General features: G+C 45.7%; 1 protein-coding gene across 1 annotated transcript; it reads left to right on the top strand.

The window, feature by feature from the left end:
- Positions 1–339: 339 nt before the first annotated feature.
- On the top strand, positions 340–17,700 carry top2a (DNA topoisomerase II alpha). The gene is made up of 35 exons (XM_084482638.1): positions 340–463; positions 1,005–1,145; positions 1,454–1,544; positions 1,684–1,747; positions 2,022–2,167; positions 2,286–2,383; positions 2,479–2,691; positions 2,903–3,076; positions 3,298–3,399; positions 3,604–3,741; positions 3,972–4,110; positions 4,216–4,373; positions 4,705–4,830; positions 5,442–5,552; positions 5,830–5,935; positions 6,074–6,183; positions 6,411–6,503; positions 6,612–6,726; positions 7,106–7,227; positions 7,387–7,535; positions 8,064–8,295; positions 8,936–9,070; positions 11,331–11,531; positions 12,058–12,253; positions 12,349–12,437; positions 12,783–12,929; positions 13,207–13,290; positions 13,617–13,817; positions 14,299–14,398; positions 15,216–15,374; positions 15,731–15,908; positions 16,029–16,087; positions 16,245–16,364; positions 16,898–17,169; positions 17,364–17,700. Exons 1-35 carry the CDS (start codon positions 440–442, stop codon positions 17,514–17,516), a joined length of 4,746 nt encoding a protein of 1,581 aa, XP_084338764.1. The 5' UTR covers positions 340–439; the 3' UTR covers positions 17,517–17,700.
- Positions 17,701–17,837: the final 137 nt, after the last annotated feature.

Below are 17,837 nucleotides of genomic sequence, written 5' to 3'. Positions count from 1 at the left end.
CTGGCTGCTGATACACGTGTTGTCCCAGTAAAACACGTCAAACACAGTGCACTTCGTGTAGGTCTACATTACGCTTCATGAAGCCTACATTTGAAGATGATAAGAAAGAAAGATAAGAAATGGCGGCATATACAGAGCACTTGTGTACGGACCGATGATTGGACAATGTCTAAATGGGCGGACCTGATAACCGACGTCGGTGATTTGTTATTCTGTACAAATAGGCGGGCTTACTGATTTCTGGGATTTCAATTGGAGAAAAAAAGAATAGCATTTCGTCTATTGGTTCGTTGAACATTGGCGGGGAACGGATTTTACAGTTTCAAATTTAGAAAAGTATAGCAGTGGTTGGTTAGTGGTTTCGTGGGCTACGAAGTTCTGGTTTATAGTTTTAATTCCAGGTCGCCTTTGTCAGGCCGGTACAAATCAAAAAGTAACAATGGCTGAAGTGGAACCACTGAAGGCAAGTACCAATTCATCATTATCTCCGTGGATGTTGTTGATATGAAGCATGAGGTAGCAGCTAATCTCGTTGTCGAGATACTGTTACCTTCTCAAAGCATACGTTGCAGTCTGTCCCATATACAACTGTGTGCATCAAAGTCGTCGTCATTTGTTTGCATTTGCATCCACCTAAACGACTGTTTTGCTTACAAGTTAACTAGTAACTACCTGTATTCCCGTACGGCGGCATCAGTGCGGTCGAGGGCCCACCACTGTGTTAAGGAGCTTTTTTATTCTCATCCGCCGTTAAAATGAGAATAAGATTTAGTTTTAAGCTATCCTCTGTGTATCAGTTTGCGTTTGCGTAGTTTCGTTTGCGTATCACAGCGTACTTTAAGCGTACATACTTAACCCTACATATAAAGTACTTTTAGAATAATCCTATTCCTATCTAAATCTTATTGTCAAAATTAAAATGCGACCCACTTTTGATACAATGCGACTTGTGAAATATCTCGATTTTCAATAAAAATGGAAATATTTCGTACGTCTTGCCACAGAGCTTGTTCGATAACAAGCAAAAGTCCAAGAAGAACGAAAATAGGCTGTCGGTGGAGAGGATCTACCAGAAGAAGACTCAGCTTGAGCACATCCTCCTCCGACCTGACTCCTACATCGGCTCCGTGGAACCCGTCACGCAGGTAGAGCTTAAAATATATCCTTCTAGAACAGAACAGAACATATAAGAACCATTAAGGGGTTAAAGCAACCGTGATTCCCTCTGAAACGACATTACCCCTTTTAGCTTTGGACTTGCTTATTACACCTGTCGGCCTACCAGTAAAGCTTTCAGTGGCACCACCCTTTGGTATTAATATTTAGTTAATGAAGGTGAAAATAACAAACCACAAAAGTATCGCTATAATACAAATGAACAGCATGCATGAGTTAATGGGTTTGACAAGAGTTGTATAGTGGAGGATTCAAGCCGTTTTCTGTTCTTTCTCAGCAAATGTGGGTGTATGATGTAGATCAGGGACTGAACTCTCGTGATGTCTGCTTCGTACCGGGCCTGTACAAGATCTTTGACGAGATACTTGGTGAGTAAAGGACCTTTTTGGAAATGACATTATAGCTATATCTTAATTTTCTCTTTTGCTTTTAGCGTAAAAAGAGCTGATCATTAGTGTTTTATCCAAACGTCACTTGTTTGACTGTTTGCTCTTCCTACGTTTACAGTTAACGCTGCGGACAACAAGCAGCGAGACAAGGGCATGTCCTGCATCAAGATCAATATTGACCCGTACGTATGAAATCTTATCACTTTGAAACTACTCTACCTCCGGAGATTTACCAATCAGAAATTGTCTAAAAACGGTGGTACGGTAAACGGTAAAAATGGTACTGTTTTCACCAGTTAGGTCATTCAGCAGGCTGTTTTATACAAGTTGCTTGCAGAGAATATTTATTGAATAATTTTTGCCATGAATGAGCAAGTAGGTGTTGCACATCTGGCTCTAGACTGGACACTATTGTTTGTTGTAGTCATATTTAGATGTTGTTCTTTGGTCTCCCAGTGAGAACAACCTGATCAGCGTGTGGAACAACGGGAAGGGGATCCCTGTGGTGCAGCACAAGGTAGAGAAGGTCTTCGTTCCAGCCCTTATCTTCGGACAGCTCCTCACTTCCAGTAACTACGACGACGACCAGAAGAAAGTAACCGGTACGGTCAATACCAATCCAAGACTATAACAAATTAAATATAGTTTGTTTCAGGACATGGACCATAAGTGGCTAGAAGGAAAAGCAACATATTATCTTCTTTACATCCACTGTTCTAGGTGGACGCAACGGTTATGGTGCCAAGCTCTGCAACATCTTCAGTACCAAGTTTACGGTGGAGACCGCGTGTAAGGAGTCCAAAAAGAGTTTCAAGCAGGTATGGAACATTTCCTTGCTTTATTGAAAGCGTCACTTTGTATTGAGCACCTATTGTCCCCAAGCTAACTCTGCATTATTGTTTTTGCTCCCCAGTCCTGGTATGACAACATGGGACGGACAAGCGAATCTCGAATCACGGCCTTTGAGGGCGAAGAGTTCACCTGCATCACCTTCAAGCCTGACCTGGCCAAGTTCAAGATGAGCACGCTGGACAAAGACACGGTGGCCCTCATGACGAGGCGAGCCTATGACATCGCCGGCGCCTCCAAGGGCATCCGCGTTATCCTCAATGGCAAGAGACTCCCTGTAAGTTTACCACCAAACATGATCCTCCTGTCTTCTCGGTCTCTCAGTGGCAACATTTTATGATCAACCGCCTTTGCAAAGTATTGACTAATGTATTTGAATATAAACAAAAAAGTTCACTAAAATTAACATTTTTAAGTAGAACATAACCAAACTCTCCAGATATGATACTCTGTGACATCACTCTCACGACACACTACCATTGCCCCAGGTGACTGGGTTCCGCAGCTACGTGGACATGTACCTGAAGGACAAGACGGACGAGACGGGCTCGCCGCTCACCGTCGTCCACGAAGTGGTGAACGACCGCTGGGAGGTGTGCCTGGCCATGAGCGAGAAGGGCTTCCAGCAAGTCAGCTTCGTCAACAGCATTGCCACTACCAAGGTAAGGCTGCTGGTGTCCACACTGAATGTGGATGGGACAAATCATAATTGTAACAGCACCAGGCCCTGAGATTTGCTGATTTGTAACCAGATCAAGTAGCTTGTACCGATGCGTTAGGAGTCTGTATCCTGGGGGTGGGGTCACTTGAGACATAGCGGTACCAGCCACTTGGTGTCAATGGGATCGATTTTAATCCTGATCCCTCTTCCTCCACCATGCAGGGCGGGAGACATACGGACCATGTGGCCGACCAGGTGGTATCCAAGCTCATTGAGGTGGTGAAGAAGAAGAACAAGGCAGGGGTGGTGGTGAAGCCCTTCCAGGTGAGGCCTCCTTTCACCTCTAAAGGCTCAAGGGAATAAAACCTTATTTTCCACTCATGCTCTCGTTATATTGCCCTCTACTTTCAGAACATGCAGTATAAGGGTGAAAAATAATATTTATTATTAATATAATTTAGAATTTCAGTTGAGCCTGTAACTCATTTCCAACCTAACGACCCTCTTCTCCCCGTGCCTGATCTCCAGGTGAAGAACCACCTGTGGCTGTTTGTCAACTGTCTGATCGAGAACCCCACCTTCGACTCTCAGACCAAGGAGAACATGACCCTGCAGCAGAAGAGCTTTGGCTCCACCTGCTCCCTCAGTGACAAGTTCATCAAACAGGTACGGAGAACTGCACCTATCAAACACATGGGCCATATAGAATGCTTTTTCATAGGCAGGGATCATATTTTACTAGATGGGACACTAACAATTTACCTATAAGAAGATACAATTATATACATGTCATTGCAGAAGTAAATTTATATATATATATGTATATATATAAAAAAAAAAAAATCAAACTGGTCATCGTTATTTTTGAGTTCTGATTGGCTCCTGTTCCTCCTTAGGCGACTGCATGCGGGGTGGTGGAGAGCGTCATGAACTGGGTGAAGTTCAAAGCCCAGACGCAGCTCAACAAGAAGTGTTCCGCTGTGAAGCACTCCAAGATCAAGGGCGTGCCCAAGCTGGACGACGCCAACGACGCCGGTAATTTGGAACGGCCCGGTATTGTCGTGTCATCTTGTGTTGGAATATAATGATAAAAAAGCTTTATGCGGATGAACGCTGAATGTCCGACGTCGCCCTCTGTAGGTGGGAAGAACTCGTCGGGCTGCACACTGATCCTCACTGAGGGAGACTCGGCCAAGACGCTGGCCGTGTCCGGGCTGGGAGTGGTGGGCCGGGACCGCTACGGGGTCTTCCCTCTGCGGGGAAAAATGCTCAACGTTCGGGAGGCCTCTCACAAACAGGTGAGGAGCACCACCCTGGCTCCCATCTAGATGTACTCCCTATAAGGCGGCTGACTATCGTTCATGTCTTGTGGAGCCAGACCGTGAGGTGGTGGATTCTCGGGCCATTTGTGCCACTTGGCCTCTCCTAGGATGACTAGGACCTCCTAGGATGACTCCTAGGAATAACATTTAAGTCATTTTAACAGTCAATCAATTGTTTTCACGTTCCTCTAAACGGTTTTAATGATAGAAGTTATCCTATTTATGCTCTTTTGTTCATAATTAAAGCTTGTAAAGCTTTAGCACCGTAGTCCGACCATGTTTTGTTGACCTGGCTCTCCCATTCCAGATTATGGAGAACGCTGAGATCAACAGCATCATCAAGATCCTGGGTCTGCAGTACAAGAAGAACTACAGTGACCCAGATTCCCTGAAGAGCCTGCGCTACGGAAAGCTGATGATCATGACAGATCAGGTGCGAACACAGCCTCCTCCTCCTACTGTAGTCCGCATAAGGGAACCTTAATGCATCTGGAAACGAATGTGAATGCAGCCTAAATTTAGCTGTTTAGTAAAATGTGCTTCAAGCTGAGTTATAGTTTTATTAAAATGCGCCTCAAGCTCCATTGACGTTTGTTTTATGGAAATTACAAATATTGCTATTTGATAGCACTGACATAATACTGTATACAAAATGTATTGTTAAGCTGCTGTCAGGTGGTAGTTTTCTTTCTTCTATAACGTGCCAAAAGCCATGCAGTCGATTATTACAGCATGGCTTAGAGCAGTATGAAACATATATTGTTTTATACTGCTCTCAGAGGGTGTGGCAGAGCTACGGTCTTATCCTTCAATCAGAAGAGACATAGATGTTCTTTGCATTGAGACAAAGAATACATTTTACTTAATGCTGGTCTAAAAAGTTTTAGCCGCCGAAACCTGCTAAATGTATTACTTTTGTTTTCTAGTTCAACTATTTTCCATGCTTGATTATAAAGCTCATTGTGAGGATGTTGTTTTGTGACTTGTGTCAAAGCGTTGACTTTTCTTGTCTTACTGAATTGTATCTTGCTGTTCTGCTGACAGGATCAAGATGGCTCCCACATCAAGGGCCTCCTCATCAACTTCATCCACCACAACTGGCCCTCTCTGCTGCACCATCAATTCTTGGAGGAGTTCATCACGCCCATCATCAAGGTACTGATTAATAAATGTACAGCCCCTTGCCCTAGTGAGTACTTGTACTTTGGAGAACTGCAGTCGAATTTAGATTTGACTTCTTACTGTGATTCAAATGTGTAGCACGGGGTAGGTGCATAACACTGCTTTCTGCTGGTAAAACATTCAACTGACTACACTCTGATGTAGTACACTCATGACTTCATACTGTGCAACGCCAGATCTTTTTTTTTTCTTTTTCTTTTTTCTATCTCCTGGCACTTTCTATATTAATACCTTCTATGAATCCTCTTAGGCCACTCTGAAGAAGACGGTGCTGTCTTTCTACAGTATCCCAGAGTTTGACGAGTGGAAGGACAACCAGCCCAACTTCAAATCTTGGAAAGTGAAATACTACAAAGGTTTGTCCCAGACCCCTGTGTGGTAGTAAGACCCTGGTAGTAAAACAAGTAAGCCCTCTGTTCACTCGGAACCTTTCCAAAGAGTGTGGTCGTGTGTGTGTGAAAAGGTTTGGCTAACGTAGTTCTGCGGGTCTCCAGGTTTGGGTACCAGCACGTCGCAGGAAGCCAAGGAGTACTTCTCGGACATGCAGAGACATCGCATTACCTTCAAGTACGGCGGCCCCGAAGACGACGAAGCGATTACCCTGGTGAGCAGGACCCGTCCACCACCACAGCACTATCGTCATGTTCTGTTGGTCAGACGACTGAACGGGCTCGATGCTTAACCAATAATATAGACCGATGCCAATTTATTTTTCCATTAAGACTTGATCATCTGTGTGCTGGATAACACAATCCAGTGTCCCAGAGTATCAAGTATTTGTTCAATTTGTAGTGGAAGATCTGATCGTTGTATCCATTTCCTTTCCACCAGGCCTTTAGCAAGAAGAAGGTGGATGAGCGCAAGGTGTGGCTCACCAACTTCATGACGAACAGGCGTCAGCGCAGAGAACACAACCTGCCTGAGGTAGTCTCTAAGCCAACCTCCCTTCTGTCATCTATCTGTGTGTGTGTGAATATTATAAAGCATAAAGCCCCCTCTCTGCCTGAGTAAACTGGGCCCTCTCTCGTGCAGGAGTACCTCTACGGCCAGGCCACCAAGTCCCTGTCCTACAACGATTTTGTCAACAAGGAACTGGTGCTGTTCTCCAACTCGGACAACGAGCGATCGCTCTCTTGCCTGGTGGACGGTGAGTCACTGTTGTCACCGCAAGCACCGTTTAACCCTTTTACCACAGTTGAGGCTTCCAATAGTAAAAACCGAAGTCACTGCCAAAAAGTACTGTGTGTGCAAGTTATGAGAGAACTGGGCAGAGTAGCTAAAATCATGGGAAGTCATTTATTTTTTACTTTAGAATCAGGGGTAGTAAGGTTTATACCAATAGAAAGTGCATCTAAGTAAGCTCAAAAGGTTAGCTAAAACAACATGGTAGCGAGATGTTCTCTCTGGAAGAGATGAGTTTATCCTCTACTGCTATTCTAGAAGAGGAGGGATTCTGCAGAAGCCGGAGGGTCTAGCTATAAGGTGTAAAAGCCTCACCCTATATATTATACATTTCTTCTGTGCAGGTCTCAAGCCTGGCCAGAGGAAGGTGCTGTTCAGCTGCATCAAGAGGAATGACAAGCGGGAGGTGAAGGTAGCCCAGCTGGCCGGCTCGGTGGCAGAGATGTCCGCCTATCACCATGGAGAGGTCAGCACCTGCAGACCTCAGATCCGTTACCGTCGGTTATGGTCAAACAATTTATTTGCAAAGACATGCCTGAATTGCTATTTGACATCAAAGTAGATTTCGTGAGCGTTGTGCCAGTGAGGTTTCTTCTGTTGCCAACATTAGTGTTGTGCGTTTCAGATCTCTCTGATGATGACCATCGTCGGCCTGGCTCAGAACTTTGTGGGGAGTAACAACTTGAATCTGCTGCAGCCCATGGGTCAGTTCGGCACTCGGCTCAACGGCGGCAAGGACTCTGCCAGCCCTCGATACATCTTCACCATGCTCAGGTCAGCCGCGATTGGATCAGGGATTGAAGCAAACAGGAGTACAGTTGGAAAGACTGCACCTACAGTTCACAGGCCGTCTTTGTTGCTCCAACATTGTTTTACATCTTATTACATACAACGTGGCTGTAAAATAGGACGACTATCATCAATCAAACTGGAAATGTGTACATTTGGATTTAGTCAAGTAGAGTCTAGGTCTATTATTTTATCTTAGTATTTATAATGAGCCTGGTGTAGCAGTTCTGGAGAACCTGTACTGGTTAATACACTAATTAATAAATGAGCAACTCTTTGATAAATGAGCAATAAATAAAATAATTTTGGATTTTAAACATGCTATCTATATCCATCTATATTTATTATGGTCATTATGGGGGAAAACGTCATGTCAAGTCGTATAAGATAAATGAATAAATGTAGAATTACATTTGTATATTATTTTAAAACCCCTTTTCATGGTCATCACAGGAGAAAAGCCGGTTTCTAATCAAGCTTGTCCCAGCGTCTAACCCTCCCTCCTCCCGGCAGTACGCTGACCCGGCTGATCTTCCCCCCCATGGACGACAACCTGCTCAAGTACAACTACGACGACAACCAGCGGGTGGAGCCCGAGTGGTACATCCCCATCCTGCCCATGGTGCTGGTGAACGGCGTGGAGGGCATCGGCACCGGCTGGGCCAGCAAGATCCCCAACTACGACGTGCGCGAGGTCGTCAGCAACCTTACCCGCATGCTGGACGGCGAGGAGCCCCTGCCCATGGTGAGTGGACCCCGGTCTCGTGGGTTGGTTGTTGGGTCTAAACGTCTACTGGTCAAGCAGTAGTTTCAATATGTAGTAAAGAGAATTTGTTCTCCTGCTTCATGGTCACATCTCTCCTCCCTTGACTGGTGGCAGGTGATCATTTTTAATGATCCCCGGACCATAAGAAAAAATAGAAACTGCACTTTTTTTTTTTTTAATGCGTGTACCATCAACTTGTTCCAGCTTTATCTACTGTGTATCCACACAGTGTATCTAAATAAGGGGTTTTAAGTATACAATGCTTGCATCATGGTCTTGTGTCATGGAATCCATGCAGAAATGTTCTGGGTTCAAACCCCAAATGTCCAGAAGTTTATCTGCTGTAGGCATCCTCCAGCAAGATGCAAAATGATAGGCATCTTAAATAATATTGACCGCAAGCTTTAGATGAAAGCTTCTGCTAAAGGAGGAAATGGCACTGAATACAAGAGTATACAGGGACTAGCCGCCTCAACCTCAAACTGCTATTTCTCATCCCTCACCGCCAGGCTCAACCGGCAGTTTATCAGGTCTTACGCTTTCCATGTTGTTGTGTGTTCAGAGGTTGATGTTTAAGGAAAAAACTTTCTAAACCACAATAATTGTTTTGCTTTGGCAGCTCCCCAGCTACAAAGGGTTCCGCGGTGCCATCGATCAACTGGTCGCCAACCAGTACATGATCAGTGGAGAGGTGGCCATCATCGACTCCACCACCATCGAGATCTCCGAGCTGCCAGTGAAAACCTGGACGCAGGTTGGTCCTTCTGGCACATCTTCTGCTGCCAGCCTACCAGCACTTTTGCCCTAGATTAGTTCTTAAAAAGAACTGTGCAGTGTAACATGATAAAAAAAAAAATTCAAGCCGAGAGGCCTCTACATAGTAAAATCACACCGTAATATGATGTGAACAAAGCAAAGCATATAAAGTGTAGTCGCCCGTTCTGTTAGTAAACAGTAACATTCGTTTATTGATAGAGGCAGATGAATCCCTGAACACGGAGCAAGCTCTGGCTATTTGTTATTATTATAACAATTATCTGAAGGAGTATGTCCACAATCGCCAGCGACCCGATATGCATATCAGGCAACCCCAAGTAGATTCTGAACCCCAAGATTGGGAAGTCAATATTATCATTCACAAAGATGTTTAATGAACAATATAGATATAGAATATATCTAAAGGTCCCATGGCATGCTATTTTATCAATGCTTTAATATAGGTGTTAGTGGGCCCCTAATACAGTACTTGAAGACATTCAAGAAATTCTGCCTTGGTGCAGAGTTACAGCCACTACGAGCCAGTCCCACAATGAGCTCTCCACAAACGTGCCGTTTTTAGAGGCGGGTCAAGGTGGGGGTGTGGCCCTGAGCAGCTTGTGGCCACGGTACCATGCGCTAGTTTGCAGTGGAACACTCCGGGTGCTCTGGCGGGAGTCCCGGAGCTCTATATCTAAATAATACCATATTATATTTAGATATCTATATATTATCATGGTCAAAAGCTGTTTGCGCCTCCAGATGATATTATGAATCTCAAACGACTGTGTCGGGTTCTCAGACCCCTCTGGTTCTTCCACTTCCACGTCAATATTCAGTACAGACTGAACCGAGAAAGGGATCGTTGTCCGCGGTTGTCTGCGTCGGCTTGGTTGAGAAGGAATTGGGAACCACGACATGGAGGAGAAAAGGATTGTTGCCCAGGATTGGCCGTCGAAGCCCCGCTGAACGCTGCCCGTTGCCCGGGGTTGTCTCCCGCCGGAGCCCCGCTGCCCGCCCAGCCCTGCTGCCCGCTACTGCGGCAGCGGTCCGTCTGAGCCCCGCTGCCCACTGCGGGAGACAACCCCGGGCAGCGATCAGCGGGCAGCGGGGCTCTGACGGACAATCCTATATGACGTCATATGGGGCCAGGTCGCAAATCGAAGCATTTCAGCTATCCTTTTTTCAAAGGCGGTTTACACCTAACTCAATTTTTAGCTACTGGGGGACCATAGGGAGGCTAGGGGAACTCAAGTTAATGTTAGAAAACCTTATAAAGTGAAATTTTCATGCCATGGAAGCTTTTAATAGGGATAGACCGATACTGATATTTTTAGGGCCGATACAGATTTTTTTTTTCTTCTTTTCGTCAGCCTTAGCCGACGACTGATACGCTGATACTGATTTTCTTGAGCAGATATTTGGAGCCGATACTACCCTGAAAATTCTCGCGAGAGCACAATTTGTATTTGCTCAGCAAGTCAATCCGGAAACAAGCAATATACTCACTCCCTGATTCCCCTGCCCCAGAACATTAACCAATCACATCGGTGTATCTGATATAGGCGGGCCAAATGCGTTGCTGTTTTACCGACCGGATACGGCAAGAGTCTATTGGTTAGCTCCACTGGTCTGGATAAGTCACCCCTTGTATTCTTCTGATTGCTCGTAGTGTTATCCAATTGCGTGCAGTGATATTTTCAAATGCATGCTTGGTGCCGCTCCTCGAGTTGGGCCATTTTCCATTACTCGTTGTCAGACCGTACAGCTTTCTAGATGTGGGTCTAGATTTCCAGGCTAAGCCGATACTGCTTTTGCTCCCTCAATTTACATCATAAATGTGACACAATGATGATAACAAATGTTACAATGTTCTCAATTAAAAAGGAACATTTATTGAACTGTCTGTAAATCAATGCCGGGAAAATATATACAGTAAAATAATAAAATATAAATCAAAAATCTGCGAAAAATATAAATAAATCGGCCGATGGCGATACACGGCTGATATATCAGTCGATCACTAATATTTAATAAGATGCTATTTGGGATGTTTGACTCCCAGTCGTAAGGTTCTGTGGTCAAACCTCAATGTCCGCAGCCAACCTGAAGGCATCCTTGAGCATAATGCCTAGCCCCCACCTTTTTAATCAAAATGATATAGAAGAAAACACACACTTTGGATGAGGGCTCGATGACTCACTTGGTCCCTTTTTGATCAGAGCTCATCTAATCCCCACGCTCCTCCCTTTCCCCAGACCTACAAGGAGAACGTTCTGGAGGCCATGCTGATGGGCACGGACAAGATTCCCGCTCTGATCACGGACTACAAGGAGTACCACACAGACACCACCGTGCGCTTCGTGGTCAAGATGACAGAGGAGAAGCTGCTGGAGGCTGAGGCCACTGGCCTCCACAAGGTGTTCAAGCTCCAGAACTCGCTCACCTGCCACTCCATGGTGAGGAGGATACACATGCACACTCACATTTCTTCTCCCTCTCATCCTGAAGGTCATCTCCAACATTGTAATATACTTCCAGGACTCTTCTTATGAATCAGGCCCTTTATTTAGGCTACCATTCAGGCCATGGCCTACAGCAGGCATATTAAATTAGACTTAAATTAGGCCACAATTGTAAAATGACTTGTAGTGGAGGGGCAGAAGACAGTCTAGAGCTATGGTGTCCTTTCCAAGGTCATGGCTGGGAACTACTGGAGAGACAAGGGAGGGCTTTTGGGCGTGGCTTGAACCAATGATAAAAACTCTGCTGGAAAGGTTGAGGCTTGTAGGGTTCCCTGTTTGATGCCTGGATCAGTTAAATCTTGCCGTGTCTTCACTGTCCCAAGTCCTGGACTCTGAGAATGCTACATGCTCATGTAGGCCCTAGTGTGTCACGGTCAACTGCTCTTTCTAGAGAAGGGTTCCTGGATTCACATCTTCACGTACCTCTCTCAACCAACCCAACCCATGTCTGCGTTTCCAGGTGCTGTTTGACCACGCGGGCAGCCTGCAAAAGTATGAGTCTGTGATGGACATCCTGAAGGAGTTCTTCAAGCTCAGGATAAAGTACTACGGCCTGAGGAAGGAGTGGCTGCTGGGCATGCTGGGCGCGGAGAGTGCCAAGCTCAGCAACCAGGCCCGCTTCATCCTGGAGAAGATCCAAGGGACCCTGGTCATTGGTGCGTCGCCCCTAGCCCCCGAATCCACATTTCTATTCCCATGAATCGTGCTATGGTGGTGCTGATGTTGAACTCTGTTGTGTTTTGCCCCTCAGAGAACAAGCCCAAGAAGGAGCTGATCTCCATGCTGGGGCAGATGGGCTACGACTCAGACCCGGTCAAGGTCTGGAAGGGCTCTCAGAAGGTAGGACTCCTCCCTGTTCCTCACCCTGGGGTAGAAATCACCCCAAACACCCCAAGAAGTTAGAATGTCCACACAGCAATGGAAAGTGCGTGTGTTACAAATTAACTAACACCATTATTATTATTATTATTTTTTTAAATTTATTAGGCCTTTATCGTTTGAAGTCCACTGGCCATCCTATAATCTTTCCCTCCCTAAATCACTAAACGCTTGGCACCCATGAATCATGGGGTGTATTCCAAAACCATGTCATGCCGCAGCCTTTGACCATACCTCCCAGGTGACTATTGGAACTGAGCCATATCGTTTTGCTAAGTGTGTGTGTGCGTGCGCTTGTGTGTGCAGACCGAGGACGAGATAGAGGCCGGAGCAGGTGATGAGGAGGAGAAGGAGGACACCAGCGGGCCGGACTTCAACTACCTGCTGAGCATGCCCATGTGGTACCTCACCAAGGAGAAGAAGGAGGAGCTGTGCAGGCAGCGGGACGCTAAGGTCTGCGTCCTCAAGGGTTCTGATGTAGTTGAGCTGCTGATGGGCCTAACCCTCACCCTACATTTGCAAATTTAAGTGAATTAAGTACTTGATAAATGATAAATGAAATTTTTTCAAGCTAAACGATGCAAATGTTTGATATTTTGACTCGATAAATGAATGAAACTGTTCATAAACAACCTGAATAATTGGACATTGTTTTCACCAATAAGGGCGGATCCAATGGTTTCTTGCTCTATCATTTTTGCGTCTCTGACCTCAGCTTTGTGTCTCACAGATGACTGAGCTGAACACCCTAAAGAAGAAGACTTCCCCTGAACTCTGGAGAGAAGACCTTGCTGCCTTCATGGAGGAACTCGAGGTACCCAGCCACCCAACTTATCTCGTAATAACGAGGCAACTCGTAAGGCATTGCTATATGGACGAGGGAACTTGTAATCTTTAGGCAAGTTGTTAGAATCTAGGTTCAGATTCAAGTTTTAATGCATAACATTTATATAGCACAATTTTGAAGTGAAGAAGAGCTACAAAAACTGAAGGAATAAATAATGAAACTCAATAATGGTCTTTAGGACGGGCCCATCCTTTGAATGCCTTTCATCCAATGGGATCATTGCTTACATCTAGTACTCTGAATGTCCTTTGTGTGGGTTCCATTGGATGAACTGAATGTGACTCCTCCCCCAGCGCGTGGAGCAGCGGGAGAAGGAGGAGAGCGCCTCGGTGCCGGTGGTGAAGGGCAAGGCAGGCCGGGCCAAGCCGGTGAAGGTGAAGCAGGAGACTATGCCCACGCCGCAGGGCCGGCGCGTCATCCCACGCATCACCAGTGCCGTAAGGGCCGACGCCAACCGCAAGGCCGGCGAAGCCAAGCGGGTTCGCAAGGTCAAGGTAGGCACTGCTCCTCCTCCAGGCCCGCTCCGTTCTTCCTCTGACCTTAGACTTCTGGACCACGTTCAAATCGGGGTCTGAGGCGACCTCAGCGCATCACCAAAGCCAGTTTCACATTGAACGTATCGGCCTGGCTTCTGGCGTGTCTTTATGTACCTTGTGAGCCATGTGTCCCAGCACGAGGACTTGGAAGCTGCCCCTGAAGCGGTCTGACTGTTTGACTAAAATAAACGTAGTGCCTATTGATGGTCTTGATTTCCTTGCTGTTGATTGGCCATCCGTTCAGTTAACTGGTGGGTTAGAGAGTGGAGATCAACACTTCCTTCATCTCATCTAGGCAATCTACTTGGACGTTATTTGATTATGATGATGTATACAACTTCAGCTTCTTTAGTCCAGAAGTTTTTTCTTTCTTATTCAGCATTCAAGTCAATGGAGTAAAACGTGTTGTCTTGGTCTCTTTTGTTGCTCTGGTCTACAGACTGAAGTGGCGATGAAGATGGAGTTTGACGGAGAGGAGGAGAACACACTAGAGTCTGTTCCGCTGGCTAAAAGAGTCCTGGCTGGTGCCAAGAAGAAGGGTGAGGATTACTGCCGTGTTATTCTAGACCAGGGGTCGGCAAACCCTTTGGCAAAGAAAACGAAAAGAAAACGGGCTGATATTTTTTTTAGGATGCAATGATATTCATTTCATTTGTACAAACTGCAGAGCTAGGCATACTCAATTTCAACTTAAAAACCAGTTGATTTTTCCTGCTTTCCTCCTTCATGTCTTGTTAGATATAACAACTTTAAAAAAGTTGCTTGTTTTGTAGCCTATGTTTTATTGCAATTGCATATATTCATTGCATAAACTCAAATTGATGAATATGCCTTTACAGGCTATTACATTGTATATTTATTTATTCTATTTAGCTATTAAAAGTAGCTAAATAGCCTATTAAAAAATGATGAGGCCCTAGACGGCTATCCAAACCTAATTTCTAACCAAAAATGGCCATTTACAAAGAAAAGGTGGCCGACCCCTGCTCTAGACAAACCACCCAGCTAGATGTTGATATGGTCTAGGTTTAGTCGACTGAACTTTTAATAGCTTGGTTGTCTAAACTAGTAAAATTGCAGGTACAGAAGATGTCTGACCACTATAATCCACTCAGGGTTGTATACATATATAGATTACTGCTTGATTGCCATTTATAAATCGACCGAAGATACTAGGCCAAATGGATGCATTTTATTAACTGAATAATGACAAACATTATTTCCATTCAATAAACCCCAATATAAGCTATGCCACAACCAACATAGAAAAGCCTTCATGTAGCCCACCACTGACCTGCTCTACTGAATGCTATAACATCTAGATAACATTTAAATAACACAATCTGCCCTCTTTAGCTGCATCCAAGACTGGCAAGCAGACTACTCTGCAGTTCAAGGCCTCCACCACCAAGAAGGGCTCCTCGTTCAGCGAGGAGTCCGGCAGCGAGATGGACCCGGCTTCGGGGACGGACGAGCCTGTGGCCCCCAGGGAGAAGGTTGAGCGGAGGACTAAAGGTGAGGCCCCCTAATCTTTTTTTTTTTCCTTTCTTTTAAATGATGGTGAACAGATGATCATCTCTTGATCACACACCCCAAAAACATACGTGTTGGGTATCAGCCCCAGATAATCCTGAACAGTGCAGCCCTACTTGCCTCCAATGTTTCTATTTTTCATAAAATATTGTGCTTTGTGTGTTTTGGTCCAGTGGGTCGGGTTTTGTGTGGCACTGTAGGTCCACTCCGCTGAATACCCAATATGACCGTTCCTTATGTGGGCAGGCCTCAGGCTGGCATCGTCTTACCGATATCCACGTGTACACAGACGTCATTAATACTCTGATGTTTGTCCCCCTGTCGTGGCTCGACCCCAGTGGCCGTCAAATACAGCCTGTCGGACAGCGAGGACGAGTTTGACGACTGGAATAAGGCCAGCGCCCCCAAGCGCAGGGTGATCGAGAGCGACGACGACAGCTTCCTGCCCGAGCCCAGCAAGGCGGCAGACAGTGACCCCGACTCCCCAGCCCCGCCGCCCAAGGCCCCGGCTCCAGCGTGAGTCTAGAGGCCCAGACGAGGAAGCGAGCAGGGCATTGCTGTGCAGAAGATGTCCCACCCCCCCCCCACCCTCTCCCTGTCCTGACGTTTTCGTCCCTCTGCTTTTGTCTCGTGCAGGAAGAAGGCGGCGGTGAGCAAATCCACAACGGCCACGGAAGACAAGAGCAAGTCGAGCTGTAAGTGATTAACTTTGGCCTCGTCTGCACACGTTTAAAACATGGTTTCGCTGCTTACTCTGCAGGTAACCTTAACGACTGTGGTTGCTTTATGTAGCGTAAAATTAGCTGGCTAACCGCCCCTTTAATCAGTCTTTTCATTGAATGCTCCTCCCAGCTTTGTCTGACGGTGATGCCGTGAGCTCAAAGCCTCCAGCCAAGTCCAGGGCCAAGGCGGCAGCTCCTAAGAAGGCCCCTGCTGCCAAGAAGCCCCCGGTGGCCAGAAAGAAGACTGCAGGTACAGCCTGATATACCTCACTGGGTGCTGCAGGGGTTTTAAGTCGATTTCTGAACTATTCAGCCCGCTAGGTTTTCAGGCAGGGTTCTCAGAGGAAAGAACCTTACCGGTGTTGATGATTCTTCAGTGTTGTTTATTCAATGTTTGTATACGTTATCTGACGATGTTATCATCTGGTCAATTTTGCAGTCTGCAAGGCTTCAACAAAAAGGATGTTTGATGATTTCACTGTTTTGGGGGGGATTTAGTTCAAATGTTAAGTCTGCTGGGATTTGAGGCAGTATTCTCAGATGGCTCGTGCACCGTTACCCTTTTGGTTGTGTCAATGAGCTAGGTTCAGGAACAGTCTTTGAGTTCACGACTCAAAAAATGGAATTGTTGGACATTTTTGTGAAATTATGTGAATAATACTTGTATCTTCTGCTGATATATAATCATTTCAGTGGAGCCTAGTTCTGTATTTAGACTTTAATTAAATTCCTCAGTAATTGTTGCTCCATTGTGGATCTCTCTCCCTCCCCTTTCCCCAACAGACGCAAAACAGCCATCTATCATGGACGCCCTGACCAAGCCCAAAACAGCCTCCAAGACCACAGCCATTAGTCTGCCGTCGTTCGACTCCAGCGACGATGAGGCCCCACCCAAGGCCCCAGTAACCAAGGCAAAGCCCCCGGTAACCAAGGCAAAGCCCGCTGCCAAGCGCAAGCAGATCAAGGACAGCGACTCAGAGAGCAACGACTCGGACAGCGAGTCCGATAACCTCATGGCGCGCATCCGCGGCAAGACCACCACTGCCTCCAGCAAGGTGAGCAATAGAGTACCGGTATTGTGCTGTCTTCTGGCTGGTTGAGATTTGTTATTGATATCATTCCGTCTCAAATGCATTTCATTTTGATGCCTTTTTTTTTTTTTACCGAGCTTCTAGAAATATTCCACTAACAAATCTGAAATAGGAGGCTTAATCTTTTGCTATAACGTGCATGTCCGGTTTTGTTGTAGAGAGCCAAGAAGTGGGATGATGACAGCTTCCGGGTATCTGACCAGGAGGATGCTGCTCCGGTTGCCGCGGCAGCGAGAGACAAGCCCTCGCGCACCAAGAAGCCTCTCTCATACAAGTTGGACTCTGACTCGGATGAAGAATATGGGTTCTAATGGGGATTCTGAATGTCAGTGCTGGTCATATAAACTTGTTTTTTATACATGTTTTTAAAAGTTAAATGGCCTGCAATCACACTATTTTTAGAGTGAATGTTTTGACCTCCTTAACAAATGTTGAAGAAAAAAAAAAAATGTTCCGTTTTCCTTTTTGATCTTGTAAATATTTCAGTGGTTGTCTGTTTTTGCACAATAAATTCATTTATACTGTCAGTCAAGTCCCATTTCCTTTATTGCTCCTTTAACCATTTGGCTATTAAGGGAACCCATTTGATACACTATTGGGAGGATTTTTACTTGTATTCAAATATTCAGCAT

The sequence above is a fragment of the Micromesistius poutassou genome (genome assembly GCF_964030765.1).
Source record: "Micromesistius poutassou genome assembly, chromosome: 17".
NCBI classification, from domain to species: domain Eukaryota; kingdom Metazoa; phylum Chordata; class Actinopteri; order Gadiformes; family Gadidae; genus Micromesistius; species Micromesistius poutassou.
This window is presented reverse-complemented; position numbering and strand designations above follow the sequence as displayed.